The sequence below is a fragment of the Fopius arisanus genome, unplaced genomic scaffold (assembly GCF_000806365.1).
Source record: "Fopius arisanus strain USDA-PBARC FA_bdor unplaced genomic scaffold, ASM80636v1 scaffold00090, whole genome shotgun sequence".
Taxonomy (NCBI): domain Eukaryota; kingdom Metazoa; phylum Arthropoda; class Insecta; order Hymenoptera; family Braconidae; genus Fopius; species Fopius arisanus.
Window position 1 is genome coordinate 23,005 of NW_011887829.1, and position 20,829 is coordinate 43,833.

The 20,829-nt window shown below is 36.6% G+C and overlaps 4 protein-coding genes across 6 annotated transcripts; 2 read left to right on the forward strand and 2 right to left on the reverse strand.

The window, feature by feature from the left end:
* Nucleotides 1-48: 48 nt before the first annotated feature.
* Rab19 (RAS oncogene family member Rab19) lies at nt 49-2,183 on the reverse strand. The gene is made up of 5 exons (XM_011311487.1): nt 1,868-2,183; nt 1,558-1,642; nt 998-1,096; nt 741-898; nt 49-657 (listed from the first exon to the last, which is right to left on the reverse strand). Exons 1-5 carry the CDS (start codon nt 2,075-2,077, stop codon nt 562-564), a joined length of 648 nt encoding a protein of 215 aa, XP_011309789.1. The 5' UTR covers nt 2,078-2,183; the 3' UTR covers nt 49-561.
* Nucleotides 2,184-2,459: 276 nt separating this feature from the next.
* Nucleotides 2,460-6,077, forward strand: LOC105270507 (protein zer-1 homolog). The gene is made up of 2 exons (XM_011311501.1): nt 2,460-4,602; nt 4,675-6,077. The coding sequence occupies exons 1-2, from the start codon at nt 2,857-2,859 to the stop codon at nt 5,242-5,244; spliced, it is 2,316 nt and encodes a 771-aa protein (XP_011309803.1). The 5' UTR covers nt 2,460-2,856; the 3' UTR covers nt 5,245-6,077.
* A 484-nt stretch (nt 6,078-6,561) lies between these two features.
* Ciz1 (Ciz1 zinc finger protein) lies at nt 6,562-12,233 on the forward strand. Of its 3 annotated transcripts, none has more exons than XM_011311508.1 (9): nt 6,562-6,811; nt 7,194-7,539; nt 7,636-7,716; nt 8,455-8,876; nt 9,302-9,458; nt 9,572-9,727; nt 9,800-10,288; nt 10,396-10,522; nt 10,612-12,233. In XM_011311508.1, the coding sequence occupies exons 2-9, from the start codon at nt 7,207-7,209 to the stop codon at nt 11,331-11,333; spliced, it is 2,487 nt and encodes an 828-aa protein (XP_011309810.1). In that variant the 5' UTR covers nt 6,562-6,811; nt 7,194-7,206; the 3' UTR covers nt 11,334-12,233. The 3 variants fall into 3 exon arrangements, with proteins under 3 accessions (XP_011309810.1, XP_011309812.1, XP_011309811.1); XM_011311510.1 differs by having other exon boundaries at nt 9,305-9,458; XM_011311509.1 differs by having other exon boundaries at nt 7,200-7,539.
* On the reverse strand, nt 11,967-19,838 carry Rfx (regulatory transcription factor Rfx). The gene is made up of 9 exons (XM_011311589.1): nt 19,725-19,838; nt 19,354-19,617; nt 18,904-19,096; nt 18,651-18,756; nt 18,471-18,570; nt 18,202-18,357; nt 17,947-18,075; nt 16,141-17,578; nt 11,967-15,847 (listed from the first exon to the last, which is right to left on the reverse strand). Exons 1-9 carry the CDS (start codon nt 19,836-19,838, stop codon nt 15,804-15,806), a joined length of 2,544 nt encoding a protein of 847 aa, XP_011309891.1. The 3' UTR covers nt 11,967-15,803.
* Between the last annotated feature and the right edge of the window lie 991 nt (nt 19,839-20,829).

Genomic DNA, 20,829 nt, shown 5'->3' on the forward strand with positions numbered 1-20,829 from the left:
TCCCACTCTGTTCTTCCTCATTAAAAAGGGAAACTATTCTTAGTTTCATCCTACTTTTTTTTTTTTTTTATAATACACAAGCCATTTTTCATTCATTAGTTAACATTGATTGATCACTTCATTTAATCTTTTTTTTTTTTTTATTATTAAAAAATATCTGCAAAATCGCAAATGTAAGAGAAGGTTAAAAATATGGAAAAACAACTATAAAAATTCCTATACAATGTTCAAATTTATGTGCAATGGGAATTTCAAGAGGTACTTTAAAATATTTTTCATCAATTGGTATCGCTAGTACTGCCCTTGTAATGAGCTCATCGGATAGATCCTATTACATTTACCAATGTAGATTTTTTTTAAAATCTATTTTTCCTTTTTTCCGCCTGACAGTGGCAGGTCTGAGTATGTTTTATTCATGGTTTGCTTATGGCGACCTCAATTCAATGTATTAGCCATTCATTTTTAAACTCTTTGCGTAATTTCTATGAACACACGTGAGACATTAGGTTTTTCAATGCTCCAAATTTATATAATAGTATGTACTGGTGGTAGGGGTCAAATCTACGAACAACTGGAACATGAGGAGAGAGCTTTGCTGTCGCCAAGTTTAACAACTTCCTGGTCTTTCGATTCCAATTGACGATTTTCATGTCGTTTCTGCAATTGTTCAATTTTACAATGTCACACTGATTAATAATAATGCGGGAAAAAAATCAATGCAGTAATAACCGATTAATTACTTTGAGTTCTGATGCGATCATGAAGAATATTGTGTCTACATTAATATTATCTTTGGCTGATGTTTCAATGACATGTAATACTTCTGGCATGTATATACACAGGGTTTCGGCTTCGCTCCGTTCTACCTCTCTTAGACTTTCTAGGTCACACTTATTCCCTACGAAAAAGAAGCCAGATGAGGTACAAATTTTCACACAATAGAATTGATAATGGAAATTAAAAAAAATTTAAAATACTTCAATGGTTAACCTCTCACCTACTAATATTAACATAACACTGGTAGATGTGTATCGCCGCACCTCCTCAATCCATTTTTGTACACTCAGGAAAGTGGATCGTTTGGTAATATCATAAACTTAAAAATATAATATTTTAAAAAGATAATTCTCACTGAAATAATCGAGGAAAATCTAGAAATGCATAAATGACAAATTTTGTAAATATCTCTATAATGAAGTAAATAAGGAGAAAATCTTGCGTAAAAGAATTTTTTCAATCAACAAAATTCCGCATAAGATATTTCTTTGGCATTTGTCTAATAAGTTTGTCATTGGAGAGATACATACATACATAATTACTTGAAGATTCATCTGGTCATTTTCATTTGAAAATTCCTCAGGTTAATCTTACTTAATTATTATTAAACAATCATTCATCACAACTTACCCTTCCTCAATACCTTTCCCATTTAACAATTGTTATTCACTCAAAGGCTTATCTATCAGTATTGTTAATCCATGATTCCAATAATAGTATGAAAAAACAGAAGTATCAAAATTAAACCGAGGAATAATGAAAGATTTAAATTATATTTACCCAGGATTATGCCATTGGCTGACCTATAATAACTTTGCGTAATTGTTCGAAAGCGTTCCTGACCCGCGGTATCCCAAATTTGTAACTAAAAATTGATAAAATAATATTAAAAAAATTTTCAGTATTAAATTGAGAAAATACATACTAAATGGTAATCTAGACAAATTTATCTTCGCACAATGTGGAATTATCGATAATAATAATTAGGTAATTTATATTTTCATGTTTTTTTTGCCAACTTCTGTAAAATGATATGTGGCGAATTCAAGTTTTATCGTTGGTTATTGAAAAATAAAAATGCCTAACTGACCTTGACTCTTTTTCCATCAATGAGCACGGTTTTCATTGAAAAATCTACACCAATAGTGTTTCCGTGACGTTCGATAAATGTACCACCTCTGAATCTCTGCACAACGCACGTTTTCCCCGTACCACAGTCACCGATTAAAACAATTTTGAAGAGAAAGTCAAAGTTCTCGTCTCCGTAAGTTAATATATCATCGGGATCTCGAGTGGACATCTTTGAGGAATATTAATTTGCGTTGTTCAGAGTGATGATTATGAGTATTTTGACAGGATGATGGTGCTGTCAGATGACGGCCGACTACCACATGCATATGGTTCTATCATCGTTCCGTAATAATAATACTAATAATAATCATCAACTTTCAGTTTTCATAATTCCTATTTTATCTACTGTGAGAAGAAGAGGTTGTACGCGATGTATGTATGTATAGGCATCCCGTACATGTATACATGTAAATGTTGTGCGCCCTCCCTCTCTTGGGGTGCAGTACTGCGATGCCGCTGGGGTCACTCAAACCCCCAGAACTGAGCCTCTACTTTAGTCAATCCTCTTTGGCTCTGTTGGCAGCATTTTTCATTTCACCCTATATAGCTATTCTGAAAAAAAAAAAAACACACATCCAAAATAATAAAGACAGAGATAGAGATAGACAGAAAAAAATTCTTGTTGGCTGTGTTGAACGGTGGTGAATGATTGAGTGAATATTGTTACTATATATATTATATCGATAGTCAAGTGACGGATCAAGTGACGGATCAAGTGACGGACCTCTCAAACTCGTTTAGTGACAATTGCCAAAAGCAAAAAAGAATGGAATAATTGATGTTTGTATTGTGATGGATGGTGATGATGGAGTGAGAAACAATGCCACACAGTTGATGCCCTTTAACGGATTTGACAGCTCTGGGCTTTTGGAATAGCCAATAATTTTAACCTCCAAAGTGTCTTTTGATGCGATGATGACGCCCAGTTATCGATAATTCATTATTTTTATGGAGATAATGGCGCATCTAGATTTGATATTCAGCTCGAAGCAGTACGTTGGCCCCGAAAGCCTCGCCGATTTGTGTTTTAGAGCAATCTGCGATAATCTTGATATCATATCGACCAGAGGCAGGAGGGGCTACAGAACCCTCAATAAGGGACTGGTTTTTCCCAGCGAAATATGCGATAAACTCGTTGAGTTCGCTCAGAAAAATGATAAAATCGAGGTGGATGATCGGTTTTTTCATATATTCCAAGATGTTGTGGCAACTAGACTTAGGCGAGTGAGTATTTGCCACAGTGCTATCACAGACACATCAATTGCAGCTATTACCAAGCATCAGGTCACCCATCTTGCCTTTGAGGATTGTGGACTAATTTCCAAGCTCGGTATTGAGGACATCAATGCAAACGCTAAGAATCTTCAGAGCCTGGCATTCAGGGGATGTCCCAGACTTGCACTTGTCGATTTGACAATTTATTTAGATTCGGCTTTGGACTACGTAAAAAGAGGCTACGTATTTCGCGCTCCAAACCTCAAACACTTTGCGTTTGAACACGTGGAAATAGCTCCAGCACAGTACACACTCCTTCTGGGAAGTTTGACCAATCTCACCCATCTCGATTTATCAAATGCTACCAAGATTGGGAGCTTGGAGTTTCACACTGTAGTCCCCCATTTGGTGTCTCTTTGTCTCTATAACGTGAGGATTATTGATTTTAAGGCTTTCGTGGAGAATGTTATAAAACTCAAGGGACTAAGACACCTAGATCTGTCACAATCAAACAACAAACAGGGTTCTTACAAAAATCCTAATCAGGTGCTGTCGAAGCTAGTGTCCGGTCTGCCAAACTTAGTGTCCCTCGATATAGGTGGTACAAATTTAGCAGGACGAGGGGTAGCAGAGCGTTCAGTGGATGATGAAAATGTAGAATATGGTCTGTGCGATATTCAGGGGCTCGCCTGTCGAGTTAACAATCCCCTACAATTTTTGGGTCTCTATGGGACTCGGGAGGGTGCCTGCAGGAGACACGACATCCCCGCCAAAGTGATAGCAGGGGATGCTAACGATGAGCAGATTTTAATAGCTGCTCGTGTAAGCATGAATCACAAGCCCGAATTATTGCAGAAAGTGCTCAACGATCTCTATCATGTCTTCAGATATGAGAGCTGCGAACGCATGGATCAGGCTCTATGCATCGTACTCGAGGCCATGGAGAAACATATTGCTGAGAAGCATATACAAATTTCAGGAAGTGCAACATTATTTTACATCGTAAAGACAAAGGAAAAAAGTGAGCTTGTTGGACAGATAAAGAGACGAATAATTGGAACACTACTCGCTGGTATGATTGCCCACAGAGATGAGGAGACGATGATGCGTAACGGTTGCTTGGCACTCTGTCAATTTCGAATACCCCAGGACGTTATGTGGAACTATGAAGCTCTCGTCAAGGTCCTCCTGTATTCAGCGAGACACGCAGAGTCCGAGAGTTTTGTTCAACGCATCGGAATTTATCTCTTGAATTCACTAGCTTGCCAGGTAGAGGGAAAGAAAAAGAGACTCCTAGGGCGACTTGGTTGTGTCGGGACAATGCTAAGGCTCGTCCAGTACAGAGTCGACTGCAGTATATTCGATGATGTTCTGGAAGTGGCGTGGTCTACAATGTGGAATATGACGGATGAGACACCCATCAATTGTCAGAGATTTCTCGACGAGACGGGGATGAATCTCTTTTTAAGATGCGTTAGGGTAAGTTCGGCTTATCTCATTTCATCACTTGACACTTTGCTGATTAATTTATTTTTCTTTTATCCCCACTAGCAATATCCACAAAAAGAAGAATTACTGAGAAATATGATGGGGCTCCTTGGAAATGTCGCTGAAGTTGCCTGTCTTCGTCCCCAACTAATGCAACAAGATTATGTATCAGTTTTTGCTAATTTATTAAAGTACGATAGTGACGGTATCGAGGTGTCATACAATGCAACGGGTATTCTTGCCCACATGGCATCGGATGGAGCAGCAGCTTGGACTGTTGAAGCACCCACGAGAGAGGAAGTTCTAGAAGCGATGGTAGAAGCGATCGAACGGTGGGATCTAGCAGCTCAACGTAACATAAATTACCGATCGTTTTTACCTTTGTTAAGGCTTCTGGATGTTTATCATACACCGCAGTGCCAGCACTGGGCTGTGTGGGCATTAGCAAATCTCACTCAAGTTTATCCAACGAAATACTGTTCACTTGTCGAAGCTGAAGGTGGTATAGAGAAGCTCAACAATTTACTGACTGATAGTAGACCATATTTTAGCATAAAAACACTTGCAATGTCCGTGATCTTAAATTGTAGTCCAGAGACCATCCAGTCATCATCCGACACTGATGATAGTTAAGATGGTTAGGATATTTTTTAACTCACCAACTGGCGATATATCCATGATGATGATTTTGATGCAGTGCTGCACTTTACTTTATTAATTTTTTTCCTCCAACAAATTATTACATCGTTGAGTTGATTCATAGAACTGTATAACAGTAATAATAATAATAATAATAATAATAATAACAATAATAATAATAATAATAATAATAATAATAATAATAATAATAATTTTTCAAGTAGAGCTTATGCTCAACTTAGAAATTTTCTGTCCACTGTAAATATTGTTTGAAATTGAAACGAATGAAATATCCAGGGCGGACAAATGGAAAGATTGAGTAAGAACAGGCAACGCTAACCAATTTATTACAGATATTACAATTATAATTGTAGCCCAGTGGTATCATCTTTTGAAGATAGATAGATTTCCAAAAAGTCTATCCTGCAATATATTTCACTACCGTTTTCATTCACACAACTTTTTCATTATTATTATTACAATCTATAAAATAAAAAAAAAATTGCAATCAATTATAGCCATTTAGATCGAAATAAAATTGTAATATTGGTTTGGCCCGAGTGGATGGGAAAGAATCAATCGTTTAGCTTTAAATTTAGAAGATTAATAATTGTTATTGCAAGATCGTTGTAACTTATTCTTACGACTGTTTAATATTGTTAAGTGAGGTGGAAAAAGCGCAGCTAATATAACTGATGATGCAAAATTATATGGAATATTTTAATTTCAATTGAAATGTCAAGTGATGAAGGAAATGAAAATTGATGATGAATTGTAAATAGAAAACATTGCCGGGCAGATGAATAAAGTGTTGCTTTAGGTTTGTATGTTTTTGTATATTTTACGATACTGCCCCTGTGCTCTCTGATTTCCCTATGAGTCTTGAAAGAAGTTTTATTCCCCTCCTTATTGAACACGAAGCCGTATGAATAAATATGTAAAAACTGTATATTAGTAAACTGCCACCGCCCCGACGTTGATGAAATTCCCGTTTTCAAATCCATTTGCAAATGTTTTATGAGAATGATGATTGATGTTTCCATAGTTATTCATTAATCATCTTCTCATATAAATATACTATGATATCTCCATCTGGAGGTGCTATACACTTATCTGCTAGATATGTATATTTCGGAGTTATTCATATTCAATCTTTCATCCTCAACAATTCGATGATATCATGAAAAATGAAAATGTTTTTCACTGAGCCGACAAATGGATGGCTTCAAATTTGAATTGGTTCATTACCTGATTCCTCATAATTCACTTCCGGTTCAGGGTAAAATGTGTTCTCTTGCTCCTCAGTTGAGAATGTAACCAGTAGGGACACGGTGAGACGAAGGCAGACATACCGGGAGAGGAGACGCCAAAGCTAAAGTCAACGCTCCGCGGCTGCGACATTTCGCCTGGTGAATTGAACGACTGGCGACATTTTCCTTTTCCACCAACGAGTTTATTTTTATTTTTCAATAAAATATATCAAGTTTTTGCCAACCAAGTGTTATTGATTCATCAACAATTCGGTAAATAATCAGCGAGCTGGAGATACTTACAATCGCACGTGAGTTTATTATTTGATAAATTTATTTATCAGAGTTGTTTTTCGATGCTACTTAAGATGGGCGCGTGTGGGGCTATTGATTTTACGAGGTCATGATGATTTTCTCATCCCCAAAAGTGCATTCTCCACAATTATCAGGAATCAATGAGTTTTTGCACGAGGAGAGAGGTGATGTAAATGGGGTGACACATTTTATTTAGGATTGAAGAGATTTAATAATAATTTTATGCTCGTTGTCAGTTGACATTTTAAAGGTTATCCTTGAACTAGTGCACATACATTATTAAATTGGCGTCCAAATTGTTATTCTGATACAACAATAATTCAGGAATAAAGAGGATTAATAATGAGGGTGCAATATAGATAATTTGCTTTTGCATAGTTATAGATCTGAAATGAGCTCTCGGGGAAGGGGTTTCAACACGCGCGGGGGTGGAGGTGGAGGTGGCGGCGGCGGTGGCGGCGGTGGCGGCGGTGGCGGTGGCGGTGGTGGTGGCAACTCCTACAGAGGTCGAGGGGGTGGCGAATGGAGTGGAAACGCAAGTGGAAGTGGCGGAGGTGGTAGTCGGGGGGGTGGCTTTTCATCGTCAAGGGGTAGCAGATTCAATAAGTACTCTGGCGGTGGTTATGAATCCCGCAGCAAGTACAATAATTCCAGCGGTGGATCTGACCGTTATGGCAGCAGAGGTGGTCGGGGGGATCATTCCAACAGCTATAAACGTCCACGAGTAAATAATATCTAAAATTTCAGCAAATTAGTAATTTTTAATAGACTGCCCAAAATATTAATGATGATGATGTGCAATTTGTAATGGTACAAACAGGATCAGACATACTCAACACGAGATGAGCACAGATCCTCCAGTGAAGCCAGTCGCAAGCGCGCCCGAAATGACACCTACCAGGTAAGTTTTCCTAATAACCACTGGAAAATATTTAAAAAATAAAATTGAAAAACTGACAAATGCCCACAGCCCACAAACCAGTGGGCCAAACTCCAGAAAATGCCCCATTGCTGAGCAAAAAAAATACCAACTCATGTTATTTAAAACTTTCCTTTCAAGCATCGCGAGGCCAGCAGCTAGTGCGCCCATTCTTTTTTCCTCGTCAGAGCACCAAGGCCTCAAATAAATCGCTGACCTTAGAAACACATATATCAAAAATCAATCTAAAATACGATGGCCAGACAAAAGGTCTCTTCTACCCCCACAAATAATCAGGAATCAACCAACAGCTCAAATCGCGTATCCATAATAAATGGTTTTAAATGATAGGGTGAATAAATCACCCCAAACTGGTGAAAACAACCAAAAAGATGAGCAAATATAAAGTAAATAATGACATACGCGAAAAACCTTTCCCAAAACTCAACGAAAGCCACGAAATCAACGTTCTAACCTTTATTTTTCCATTGTGAAAATTCCAAGCTCAAAATCCTTTGCATGAAAATTAGCAAACGAGGGAAAGGTGGACTACGCCTAAATAAGCGGTAATGAAAGTTCATAATGGGTCAAGAGAGGACTGCAATGATAAAAAAAATCATCTATCTAAATAAGAGAACAAACGAATAAAAACCAAAAACAAAAAATAAATAAATAAAAAAGAAATTGTTGGGCCCGAGAAAATTGAATTTGATTTGGCAGGGTGAAGGTAGCAGTTCGCAGAGATACCCATACGGTGGCTCAGCCTCATCCTACGAAACAAAACGCTCATCTTCAGCTGTATACGACGACAAAAGGCAGAGTGATAGATCCTATCATCGTAATGATGAACGTCACACGTCAGCATCCAGGAGTTATCCAGCCCCTCCACCGCCTCGTATCAGTGACATGCCACCACCAAATCAACGTTATGTCAGTACAAATCGTGGTAGAGTATCCCAACAAACCAATTATCGTGGTCGTGCATCGACACGTGCTAGAGGTAATAATTTTCGTTCACGTACTGATTTATTGGCACGTAAACGTAATTTGACAACTGCAATCGACTATCGGAGGAAGCTGTTGACATCACGCTCACGTGACTACATTCAGCGAGTTCGCATGACCACCAAAATGCGTAGGAGGTAATTTAATATCATTTCCAAAAACGAAAAAAATAAAAAATCATTAAAAATCATTAAAAAATGTTAAGGATTAAGTTTGATGAGTGAATAGAAAATAAAATTTGTCGAACGATGAGTGAATTTCTACTGGCTGCGATGTTTGTTGGAGAAAATGCCGAGAGGCAGGGGTAAATGAGGAGGGAATGAGGAGGGATTGAGGAGGGATTGAGGAGGATTTTTCTACTTTGCTTATTGTCTAGGCTTTTTGGGTACTCGATGATATGCACGTCACATGTTGACATACGTGCGAGATATTGAGATATTGCAGGAATTGCATTGATTGTTGTACGAGATTTTTAGATGATTTGGGAATTTATGATGAGGGTGATGAGGAGAGGAGGGATTATTAATTATTTGAATGCAATATACATTGCTGTGCCATTCAGCAGCGGTCCGTCTAGGATATCCGGGAGTAAAAAGGAGGGAGGGGGTACCATGAAGGACAAGGATAGAGAATTGGCCAAGGCCATTAATGCGGAATTTTCTGATGAGGATGATGAAGAGAAGAATGCTGAGGAAGAGGTCTGGGATGAGGAGGAGAAGGTGAAAATCGTTTGAATTTTTTTTTTCTTTTCTTTTTTTGTCTTTTTTATTTTATCTCTGTTGGAGGAAATAAAATGGAGTAGCCTTTATAGTTTAAACTTTTGCGGATGCAGATGGAGCAGGAAGAGGATGAGGAGCCCAAGGAAAAGAAGATAAAGGAGGCCAAGGCAAGGGAAAAAAAGGAGAAGGTGGAGCGCAGGAGTAATGCCGGTCAGGAAGTGGAGAAGGACACTGAGAAAGAGGGGGGCGATGACGATGTGAAGCAGGAGGTGAGACTAAATGAATAAATTTATAAAATTATTACTTCAAATAATAATTCTATTTGATTGAAAAAATTGCAGAATGAGGAAGACGAAGAGGAGGTGGAGGAAGAGGAGGTGCAGGAGGGCAAGGGGGAGGAGGAATCTGATGAACCTCGGGCCCGTGGAAAACGTTTCACTAAGCTCCAGTGTCCTCACTGCCCTCACAGAAGCTCAACCTTCAAGGAATACTCCCTTCACTTGTACTCAGGGCGTCACAATACCGCAATGAGACGAATTGCTGCACGTCACAAGGCCAATATAGCTAGAATGCGTGTTGTCCAGAGGCAGGAGCAACGGAGGCTCGAGGAGAAGGATGAAGAGCGAGGCACCCTCCCATCACGCACTATGTTCTGTCAAATTTGCAAGCTCAATTATCGCTCTTTAAAAGCAATTCATCATCTCTCTGATTCCCATAGACAGATGAAGAGATTCCTTACCCCTTTCTGTAGGATATGCCGGATACAGCTGCGATCTCCCATGCTTTATGAGACGCATGTAGCCTCTCTCGATCACATTAAAGCACAATTAGTGAGTCATTATATACGTTTCTTCTATTTTTTCAGTCATGATTGATCTGAGAAAAAAAAAACGGCATTAACCGTGGAGAAAATGCTAATTTTCAAATTGTTTTACAGCGAAAAAACTCTGACGATAGAAAAGAAAATGGTGAAGCTGAGGGTGACTCTAGTGCCCCTGAAGAAGACGACAAGGAAGTTAACCTCGATAACTTCATGACACTGGATTCTGTGGGTGATGTTGACGGTAATTAATCCATGATTTATAGCTTATATATTACCTACATATGACTCAACTAGTACAATAAAATAAGGGAATGAATATGGAATTTCTAGCTGAAGAGGGCGAGGAATTAGCTGAGAAAAAAAAGAAGGATGAAACGAGCCAAGAGGTGGAGCCCAAGAAAGCGAAAACAAAGCAAATGATCAAAGTTGGGGCAGAGTACATAAAACGAGTTGAAGTTCAATTTTGCGAGCTGTGCAAGGTCTATCTGCCTCGAAATGAGAATTCCGAGAGGGCTGTAGCTCTGCATTGTTCAACTAGAAGTCATCTAAAACGATACGTCAGGGATAATGACGATAAGGCTCTTCGCCGTCAGGCAGAGCGTATCCATTTGCAAACATCTTCCACAGTGAACAACAAAACTGCAGAAGTGCTAGTACCAGCAGAACCTTCAAAAGAGTCACCTAATTGCCAGCAGAGTCCAATTAAAGAGCAAATAACCTCAAGTACAGTTGAAATTTCGAACGATATTTGCCAGGTCAATCAACAAAAAGATAATACTGATGAACCAGTACCAATACCAGAGGCTCAACCAAACGAAGACGAGGATGACGATGGCGATGGGGATAAATTGTGGGACGATGTGGACAAGGACCTAGGAGATATACTCAGAGAAGCAGAGCCTGGCAAATCCAGTGACGACGAGGACTCGCGTTATGATCGCTTCAGAAATGATACCAAGCTAATTAAAGACAAGGGGAATGATGAGATTACCAATGACGAGGCAAATCAGAAAATTGAAGTAAAGATTAAAGTTGAAAAGCCTGACCAATAAATGGGCTATCCTACTATTTCGACCTCTGCTCGCTTTTTCTTCAATTAGGGAGGAAAAATGTTTTCTATCGAGTTTTTTTGTACAGCAAAACGCAACCTATCAAAATTTTCACGCCAAAATTTCCATATTTTCATTAACTCTTCAGACATTTAGGAAAAACATATAACACTTTATTTATCGTATTTCAAAGGTTTCGGATCAATTTTTCGTGGATATTTTGAAATCTGAAGGAGATGGTGAATTTTTTTCTATGACTTTTTTTTTTTTTTTTAGGTAAAAAAGTAAAGAGTTACTCAAAAGGTCCAATTAAAAATTTTCCATCTTGTTGAATTCTTAAATTCGTATATATGAGTTGAAAATTAATTTCGAATTTTTTCCATTGCATCAATTATTTTTGGGGTGAATGAGTAAAAGCATTCAAAGTCAAACCACATACAGAGAATACAATATTTGTTGAGAGTAAGGGAATTATCATTCATTACAAATGTTTGCCGTAATTGGATGACGAAAAATAATACACACGAGACAAGAATGGATCGATTAATTCTATTTCATCACTCAATCACAGTTTTTCTTTTGTTTCGTCACTTTACTGACAAATGCAGTTGTAATATAGCTCCACTTAGTTTTTACTTTTTTTTTTTTCTCACATTCTCTCATCTATGAAGAATAATCACAGATATAAATTCTTAAAACATTGAAATTTTCACACAATTGACTCTTTCCGTGATTTCAATGGGCAATTGACAAAATAAATATTTGCATAATGTGTCATCGGAGTGATGTGACGAAACTCTGGATATTCAAAGGAAAATTACTGGTTATATAATTAATAAGTGAGGTAGAAACTTAATTCAGAACTTTGAGGATTGATGTAGTAATAAAATATTCATACGTGAATATACTTGAAAGAGTTTATTAAATATAATCCTGAGCCGAACCCTTAAATACAACTATTATTTTCAGGCGTGTTTGGAAGAAATCGTAATTTCGATTTTACATGAATTTTATGTTATTTTCTCACTTTGAAATAATGACTTTTGCCATTGCTGACGCGGTGATTGATTTGAGATTAATTTACTTTCAATTATCCATTTCATCAATTGTCCGTGGGCATCCAAAGAAGAATTGATCAAACTCAAGTGTTGCATTTGTAAACGTATATTTGTTTAACATACGATCTTATGATGTTGCAATACTCACATTCACACGAGTTTCACAACATTTTTCTTACATTTGTTTTGAATTAAGTGTAAATTACATTCAATTTTATTTATTTACTTCTCAGCATTTCAATATGCCACTGATGGCTAAATTTTGAGCTGCACATTTGGTTTTGTGTTTGATAAAAATAATTCTATGCAAGTGGATAATAATTCTATTACTCAATCCGACCACTTATTAAACTGTATTAAAATATTCCTTATTCTTTCCTACGCTGTACGCTGTACACTGTAAAAGTGATAATTTTATTAAGTATATCTGATCTTATTCATTCAATTAGCTGATCAAGTGGATTTTTAATCAACATAGAGTCATTGTTGTTCTCATTAGTGTTGTTGTTTTTAAATTATTTCTTCTTCTTGGAAGGCTAAAACGATGCATTATGAGTTGAGGAATTGAATTTTTATTGTATTCAATCATGGAAATCATCGCTACATCATCACAATGAGACTTTTCTCATGAATTAAGGTCATTTTTTCTTTCATCGTAATTCCATTTGTGGTTAGATTCATTTAAACGAACAGCTCTGAATTTATTGGTGTCCGTGAAATTTTTATAAAAAACTCTGTGTAGTAGAGAAGAATGAGAGTTGGCAGAAAGTTTGAACAGTTTCCGGGAATCAAGGATAATGGAAGGATCAATTTTATTGCTACCAAGTATTGGATTTCAGAAATATAGATTGACAATTGAAAAGCAATAAGTGAGCTTACAAAATTAAAATTCCCATGATAATTCTCTTATTTGTACTAATGAAGATGTCCAAAATATCGTCTACTCCACTTCCTCCTTGAATAAACATTTTTACTCCACCAATGTTTCTCGTTTATTAAATATTGCATTTTAAGCGACATTAATTCATGAGAATAGCTTAGGATGAAGCTATGTGCCTATTGAAAATCATTATTACAAATAACTTGAGAATTTTTTTTTCCATACGGAATGTGGAGCACATACTTCTCATTAAATATCCAATGTACTCAAATTAATCGGTAAAATTTTATGTTTCACTAGTAAAATACGCAATTGTCATATGTATTAGGTACACTTAGGTATCAATAGTTCTTTATCTTCTTTACACTCATAAGCTCATTATAATTATGGAAATATCCCTGTGCTGTCTACTTGACTCATTCGAATTATTATGATACTTTGATTTACCTATAGGAGAGACTGTCTGTCATTATGCCTTAATTAGCTGACTAGTCGAGTGTCTGATGGAAATTCTAAAACATTCAAACGTCCATAGGAGTTGAAGAAAAATTAATTTCACACTAAAAATTAAGGATTTAAGTTAAATAAAATAAAATAAATATCCTGAATTTTGTTTTTGGATTTTTCATGGTCACAATAATCAGTCTTTTCATTATTTCAGAATTCATGCGGAGCCACTTCTTTCAAGTTCTCCACAGCAATATTCATTCGTTGTAACTAAAGAGCAGTAAGCAATTGCACAATGAACTGTTTAATCACTGTAATATCACTGATTATTCTACGTGCTCCTTCCGTTTGATCCACCACCTGTAGTGTTTATTGTTCGATACATTATATAACTGTATTGATGAAAAATTTTTCTAGAAATTCAATGAATTTTTCATTGGAATGCTCAATACAAAAGATTAATTGAAAAAAAAAAAGTGAATAGAATTTCACACATATTCATATAAATTATTCTATTGAGACATTTTATACAGAAAATATCTGATAAAATTCATCCCCAGGAATAAATAAAATAATTTATATGGTGAAATAATAAACTATTAGTTTCTTCTCTGCATATGTTATATTGAATATTTTTCAATTGGATTTTCTGCAGAATTTAAATTTCAGTGAGTTCATAACATTTTCAATAAATTCAATGATACGTGATGATCATGATAACTATAAATGAACCACTCGGTATCGATTGAAATTGATACACTAAACACTGATTATACCCTAAATTTAACCAAACACATGCGTTATACCTATAGTGCTTGTTTGTCGAACATAGAATATCCTTCTGTTCTGTTATTACTTATGGACAGTATTAAACTCGAAGGAATTCTATTTCGAGAAACTCAAAAAGCATCAATTAATTGTACGCGAGGCAAAATGCCATTTCTCAATCCATAATATCTCTCGAATAGACTGTCCAATTTTGACACTTTTCAATCAATTGTTAAAACTAGCAAAATTATTTTCAAGATGAACAAAAACAAAATTATTCAATTTCACTAAGCCGATCTCGAGATATCAGAAATTGGTGTTAAAAAAAAAAAAAAAAAAAAAACTTTACTTGAATAACATTGAATTACTCGATCAATCTTGGCCAATAAATTCTGTTAATTCTATTACTAAGTATACGTACACCAGCAATTAATGAGCTATCTAAATCTATTCGTGACCCTTGTATTCGTAATAATCCATTTGCATATTGCAATAGATCAATGGGCAAGTGCATTGGTCAACAACACTTCAATTCACAATTTGTGCAGGGACGGGTGAATAAAAATCACTCCAATGAAGACAATTTCTTTATATATTATTCAATTTTTCGTTAATTACCTTGCGTATATCAACATTGCTTAATCTCCCCTTATTTTTGGTTCTTTGCCTGATTCAAATAACTCGGACAATTTTTATCTCAATAATAAGAAAACTGACTAGATATTTAGATGTGAAAAAATCCAACAGACTTGACTCATAATAAATAATGAACACGGGGATAGAATGATTTTTTTTTGGTTTTTTTTTTTTTTTATAATATACCCACAAAAATGTTATTATTCCTCGTAAATGAGGAAATATTGTATGAGACCTGGCTTTTAACTTAAATCGACAGAAATATCAATTTCCGTACAAATTTTTTTATAATCATTCATTTATTTACTAATTTTTTTCTTATTATTTTGTAGAGACATATCTGTTGAAATTTTTCCATTCATCTATTATTACTAACCAGACTAATCCAGAAACAATTTATCACCTGTATTTAGCCCATAAATTTACGACTGATTAATTTTATGCGCGATAATGCGGGATGAGCCCCGTATAGGTGATAAATTCTCATTTACGTAGTCTGCCATTCGATTTCACATTCTCTTCGTTTGTTTTGTCGCTTCATTTATATCAAAAATAATAATTTTATATTGAACTAAATTCAACACTTGATAGGCCTGCATGACTTTAAATTGTTCTGCGTTGAGAGAGATGTACTTTCTCGTTTGTTGATTTTTTTAACCTAATCTACAGTCCATCCGCTCTCAGTTAGCTCATTTTCATGCGTTTTTGTGTTTCGGGGCTCGGCGCATCTTGAACATGTAAAATTGAGTAGTTTTTCTCTCTCTTACTCTTTGAAGATGACCAGGTTTATTTTTATTTTATCATGATACTTTAGTTTTCGACAAATATCTTAAAACTGAAGCACGATAGCTATAATACCTTGTGATGAATTGTCCACAACGCGAAATATAGGCAAAAATATATTTTTTTGTGAATATTTGGCTAACTCTCGTAGATTCAGCAAGATTCTTCGAAAACTCAATTGAAAGCTCAACTAATTTGGTATTGTGCTTCTCTTAATGGATAAATGTTTTTGGCTTACCTCCGTTCGAAGTTGTGCCAAAGGTGTTGAGCATTTGACAAGTTTGATTCTTATCTCCCATAACAGCAATTGGAGTTGTACCAGTTGCAACAGCAACTTGATGCTCAATTAAATAAAACATGTATTCATCGTAGAGTAATCGAATTAGATGAAATGATCCAAAGCTTGCAGCACTCCTGAGTGTCAAGTCACGAATCACCATTGAACTATAGAATGACCATTTGAGGAGAAATTGTCGTGCTGCCTTAGCGAATGTTGTTTTTCCTTCGTAAGGTTTGAGTACTTGTGTAACAACACTCTTTAACCAAACTGCCCACTGTTCTAGTGAATTTTGTTGCTGCAATGTCATTTTGAAATCAGCTTCTAAACGCTGAACAACGGTATAGTCACACTGACAAACCCATGAGGCCTGTTCCTGAACATTATGAAAGTCCACTCGATTGAGATCGGCTAGCATCTGATTAATTTGACTAGAATTCTGGAGGACAGCTCTAGCAGCTTGAGCCAAATGATTAAGGGATGTGTAACGCCTGAGTGTCTGAGCAAATGCAGATACAGCTGTTAATTTAATTTGCATCATTTCCTCGGGACAGTCATTCATAGCAGTGGTAAGCCAGCTCTCGAGGCCCTTGGCAAAGTTCCTTATAGATTGGGTCAGAGTGCTGGGAATGGGTCGCAATACATCAGGCATCAGCACTTCAACTAAATTCTGGTAGAACGTATAGTCGACAGTTTTTATGAACTCTTGGACCTCGCGACACTTGGACATCTGATAGAGTTTTGTCTTGGATAGATATTTTTCCTCCTCGCATTCGTCACCATTATTGTTATCTTGGCTGCGCCAGAACTCTCTCCACAGGCTCTCAACAGTACCAAACTCGAAATTGAGCACTGCATCGAGGAATGCCTCACAGTGCTCTCGGTAGATACTTCTGAAGGTATCAATATCCTCAAGGGTACAATCCTCGGGAAGGGAGGAGCTGTGACTTACAACAATTTCTGGAAATTCAGGAATTGCACCGCTCGCTTCACCCAAGTACTGATGATACTGAGGGCTTGTTGTGTTCGATGTTATGTTGACACTTCCGTGGCTATTATTTTCATACGATGACTCTTGCTTTTGATTGGAGAACTTGAAGCGTTTTGTTTGATTGTTAGTGGGTGCTTGCGGGCGGCATGTACCGTCCTCGTTCAACATTATAAGCGGTGAATTTGGCTTTACTCGGATCCCATAGTAATGGTATTTGGAGTTGCCCCGTGTGCCAAGACGTCGTGTTCTCAATCCTAAGAATACTGAACGAATCAATTTTCCAAAACTAGCTGCATTTACTGGATCCAATTTATTTTCCGAACAGTGGCGTAGGTAGTGATTGTAGAGGGTGGATCGCGGCAGAGATACACCATCGGCTGTTTCATAATTCTCCAGCAGCCATTGCACCTAAATTTTCATATTTTTTTCCATATTAATTTATCTCATTATAAATTACACGCAGCCTTTAATGACACTGCAGCAATTAATGCCGGCTACAAACGTTCAATTTTTTTAATGAGTGCTCTGAAATTATAATATTTTCCTATAGAAATAGATTTACTTCTTTGAAATATTATTTCAAAAAATGAATAATAATTATGTGTAAATAAAATTAATAATTTAATAATAATAATAATAATAATAAATCGAATAATTGGATATGTGACAAGCCAATGATATATGATAAATAAATGTTAATAGTGGAAAGAAAGTACACAGTCTAAGTAGATTAATTGAAGAAAAGATGGAAGATACGGATATGAAGAGGATCTTACGGTGGCTTGCGAGACTCTAGTGGCATGCGTCATGTTGGCCGCTGTGGCAGTCTCATCCACGTTGATAGCAGTCCCTCCAGCATTACCACTGATTAGGTATGCCCCTCCACCCCCGCTAACCACAGCATCCTGGTCAAAATAGCCAATTGTTTCATTCATATTCGTTCGATGCTGTTAATTTTTGACATTCACAAAGCATAACCAGAGATGGAAGATCGAGGGCATGGGTGAAATAGAAAAAATTTCATTACTTACTGCACTCTCTGTCTGGGGACTTGCTCGAGCTGTTGCTGCTGATATTAACGCATGGGTTGTTGGATCTCCATCGACTACGCTCTGCTGTATAAGGTACGTGCCGTTGCCTTGGGAGAGGAGCTGGTTCGTCGTTGTGTTAGAGCCCTGTCCAGAAACCTCATTAAAAATCATTATTAATATTTATTTTTTCCATTTATTACAGCATTTTTTTATTCATTATTAATTATTCATTATTATTATTATTATTATTATGGAGGAGTTGGAATTACTTGTGCATAAGTGACTGGTGTCGTTGCTGATGTGTAGTACTGACTCGAGGCCGGAGTGTACATGGCTCCTGCCTCACCGACAGCGTACACTGGATATGTCCTGAAAATTTAATCAATTAATTCTTCCATTTTAATATGATCAACCTATGTTGCATTTTATAAAGATTAACTGCTGCTTACATCTCTCCATTAGCGAGATTATAAGTGGAACCATCTCCCTGGACGTATTGAACATAAGTTGGATGGGATGCCGATTCAGACCCCACAGCTTCGGCGTCACCAGACACTAGGACATAACACAACATCATTTATATTATTAAGATTTTTTTTTTTTACTAAAATAATCATAAAAATAAATGATAATAATGAATTGTCCAACAATGGCATTCAATTGCCACAAGAAAAATTCCAAATAAAGATGATCAATTTTCACCTGTTACTGTAATATAATGAGGTGATCCACTGACGATTGTCCCGGTCGATGTTGAAGCAACGTCCGAATCAATGAGAGTATGTTGTCCCGAATGAGTTGTATTGACCACCACTTGTGCTGTTACGTGAGCTGCTGTACCTGATGAGCCATTTGATGAATCTGCAGCTGTTTCCAAAGGATCTTGCACCACCAGCTGCCAATGTAATTCAATACAATGATTACGATGAGAATCACTATTTAATTCTTGTAGATTTTCAACTTTCATCATGCTGTTTACGCAGTAGGGAAAGATATGAGGTATTGATTTCCATAGTTATGGACTACTTCAATGGTAAAAATTCTAAAAAATTGAAAAATCATTAATATAAGAGAAAAAAAAAACAATAATTTTATGAGAAATAATGCATTGATGATTTAGAAATTAACTTCTAGCAAGAAATTACAACGAACCTGGATGGGTTGGAGATTATTACTATTGGATAGATTAGATGGATCGGGACTAGTTACAACAGTAATGAGTTGACTCCTGGTGCCTTGGGTTTGTGCAGCACTAGCACTAGCACTTGTACTCGAAGTTGTGACAACAACAAGACTTGGTTTGCTCTCCGTCTTCACAATCGTCGAATTACCCCCGCCATGGCTGGCTGTTGTGGCTGCTGTTAAAGCGTACTGAGCTCCAGTTGTAGTCATGGCAATGAGTCCCTCGTATATCTCCTACAATTCTCAATATTATTCTCCTCCAAGTGATCTCACCCTTCTACTACCAACCACCGCTGTAACAGGTTAAAAAAATGTCCAATCAAGAAACTCCGTGAACGAACTGGTTGAAGCTCTTCGGCATTATTTTCCACGTGAGAGATTATAAGGGGAGACAACCATAGATGGAGAGATGGCCGTTCATCTTTGATGTTTTCAAATTTCATGTATGGTACCATGTATTTGCTATATATAAATTCTCAATTAATGTCGCAATAGTGCATTATAACAAAGCTTCTTTAGCCCTCCCTCTTTCTTTATGAAATTTTTCTTTTGTCAATTCTCCCCATAAATCCAATCTGCAAAAAGGTAATGACCAATCCGTATCGTGCGTTCGTTACCTAGTTACAGGTGCGCGTGGCAGAGCATTTAATAATACTTTGATCAAAGGGAGAAGATCTCGCTGGGGGGTAATCATTCCCCGGTATAATATTGTACATTCAGATTCACACACTACCCTTAGCTAAGTATCTCACATTGGCCTCGTATTTTTTTCTACCACCTACCTAGTACCGAATACCAAACACATTCCAAAATGTTGTAACTGATCACGGATAATGAAAGAACGTTAAGAGGAGAATAGATATATATATATATATATATTGGCATCTCTGCTAGTCCGAGGTAATTAGGGTGTATTAACGATAATCGTCTTATATATATTTTGTATATTTTGTATTAAACATGCTAGTTATATAATTAACGCTTTTTTTTCATTTATTTTTTCATTTTCTTCTCATTTATCATTATTAATAGTAATGAAAGATTTGGAGAATGTGGCGAATGAATAGTATTTTTGAAATAAAAGGGATTGAGGAAGATTGATGGAAAGGGCTTAGAAAAACATGACAGTCCGTTGATGACTGCACCTGGACGGTGTTATGCGTGGCTGGTGCCTGGTGGTACCCATTGAGTTGAACGTTTCTTGTTGCTGTTGCAAGTGTCTTGAAATATTTACCATCCCTCCAGGTGTATGATATTTCCTTGGGCGGAAAATTTAATGGATAATTGAAAAGGAAGTCTTGGACGAGGAGCATTTTCTACATATATAACCAAATACGCTTTTATTATAAACAATAAGTGAAGTGAGAAGAAAACTGAAAACGAAATGAATAGGTCGGGGAAGAAAGAGATATGGTTTGCAAAAAAAAAAAAACTCATAAAGATTAT

Excerpts from the sequence above, each read along its gene's own strand:
- Rab19 (XM_011311487.1), bottom strand. The coding sequence starts at position 2,077 with ATGTCCACTCGAGATCCCGATGATATATTAACTTACGGAGACGAGAAC. Across the intron at positions 1,097-1,557 it reads AGCCAATGGCATAATCCTGG|TTTATGATATTACCAAACGA; the intron begins GTAAATATAATT and ends TATATTTTTAAG. Across the intron at positions 899-997 it reads TGTTATGTTAATATTAGTAG|GGAATAAGTGTGACCTAGAA; the intron begins GTGAGAGGTTAA and ends TCTTTTTCGTAG.
- LOC105270507 (XM_011311501.1), top strand. The coding sequence starts at position 2,857 with ATGGAGATAATGGCGCATCTAGATTTGATATTCAGCTCGAAGCAGTAC. Across the intron at positions 4,603-4,674 it reads TCTTTTTAAGATGCGTTAGG|CAATATCCACAAAAAGAAGA; the intron begins GTAAGTTCGGCT and ends TATCCCCACTAG.
- Rfx (XM_011311589.1), bottom strand. The coding sequence starts at position 19,838 with ATGGTACCATACATGAAATTTGAAAACATCAAAGATGAACGGCCATCT. Across the intron at positions 18,076-18,201 it reads GTCCCCAGACAGAGAGTGCA|GATGCTGTGGTTAGCGGGGG; the intron begins GTAAGTAATGAA and ends TATTTTGACCAG. Across the intron at positions 15,848-16,140 it reads TGGCACAACTTCGAACGGAG|ATGCGCCGAGCCCCGAAACA; the intron begins GTAAGCCAAAAA and ends TACATGTTCAAG.
- Ciz1 (XM_011311508.1), top strand. The coding sequence starts at position 7,207 with ATGAGCTCTCGGGGAAGGGGTTTCAACACGCGCGGGGGTGGAGGTGGA. Across the intron at positions 9,728-9,799 it reads ATGACGATGTGAAGCAGGAG|AATGAGGAAGACGAAGAGGA; the intron begins GTGAGACTAAAT and ends AAAAAATTGCAG. Across the intron at positions 10,289-10,395 it reads ATCACATTAAAGCACAATTA|CGAAAAAACTCTGACGATAG; the intron begins GTGAGTCATTAT and ends ATTGTTTTACAG.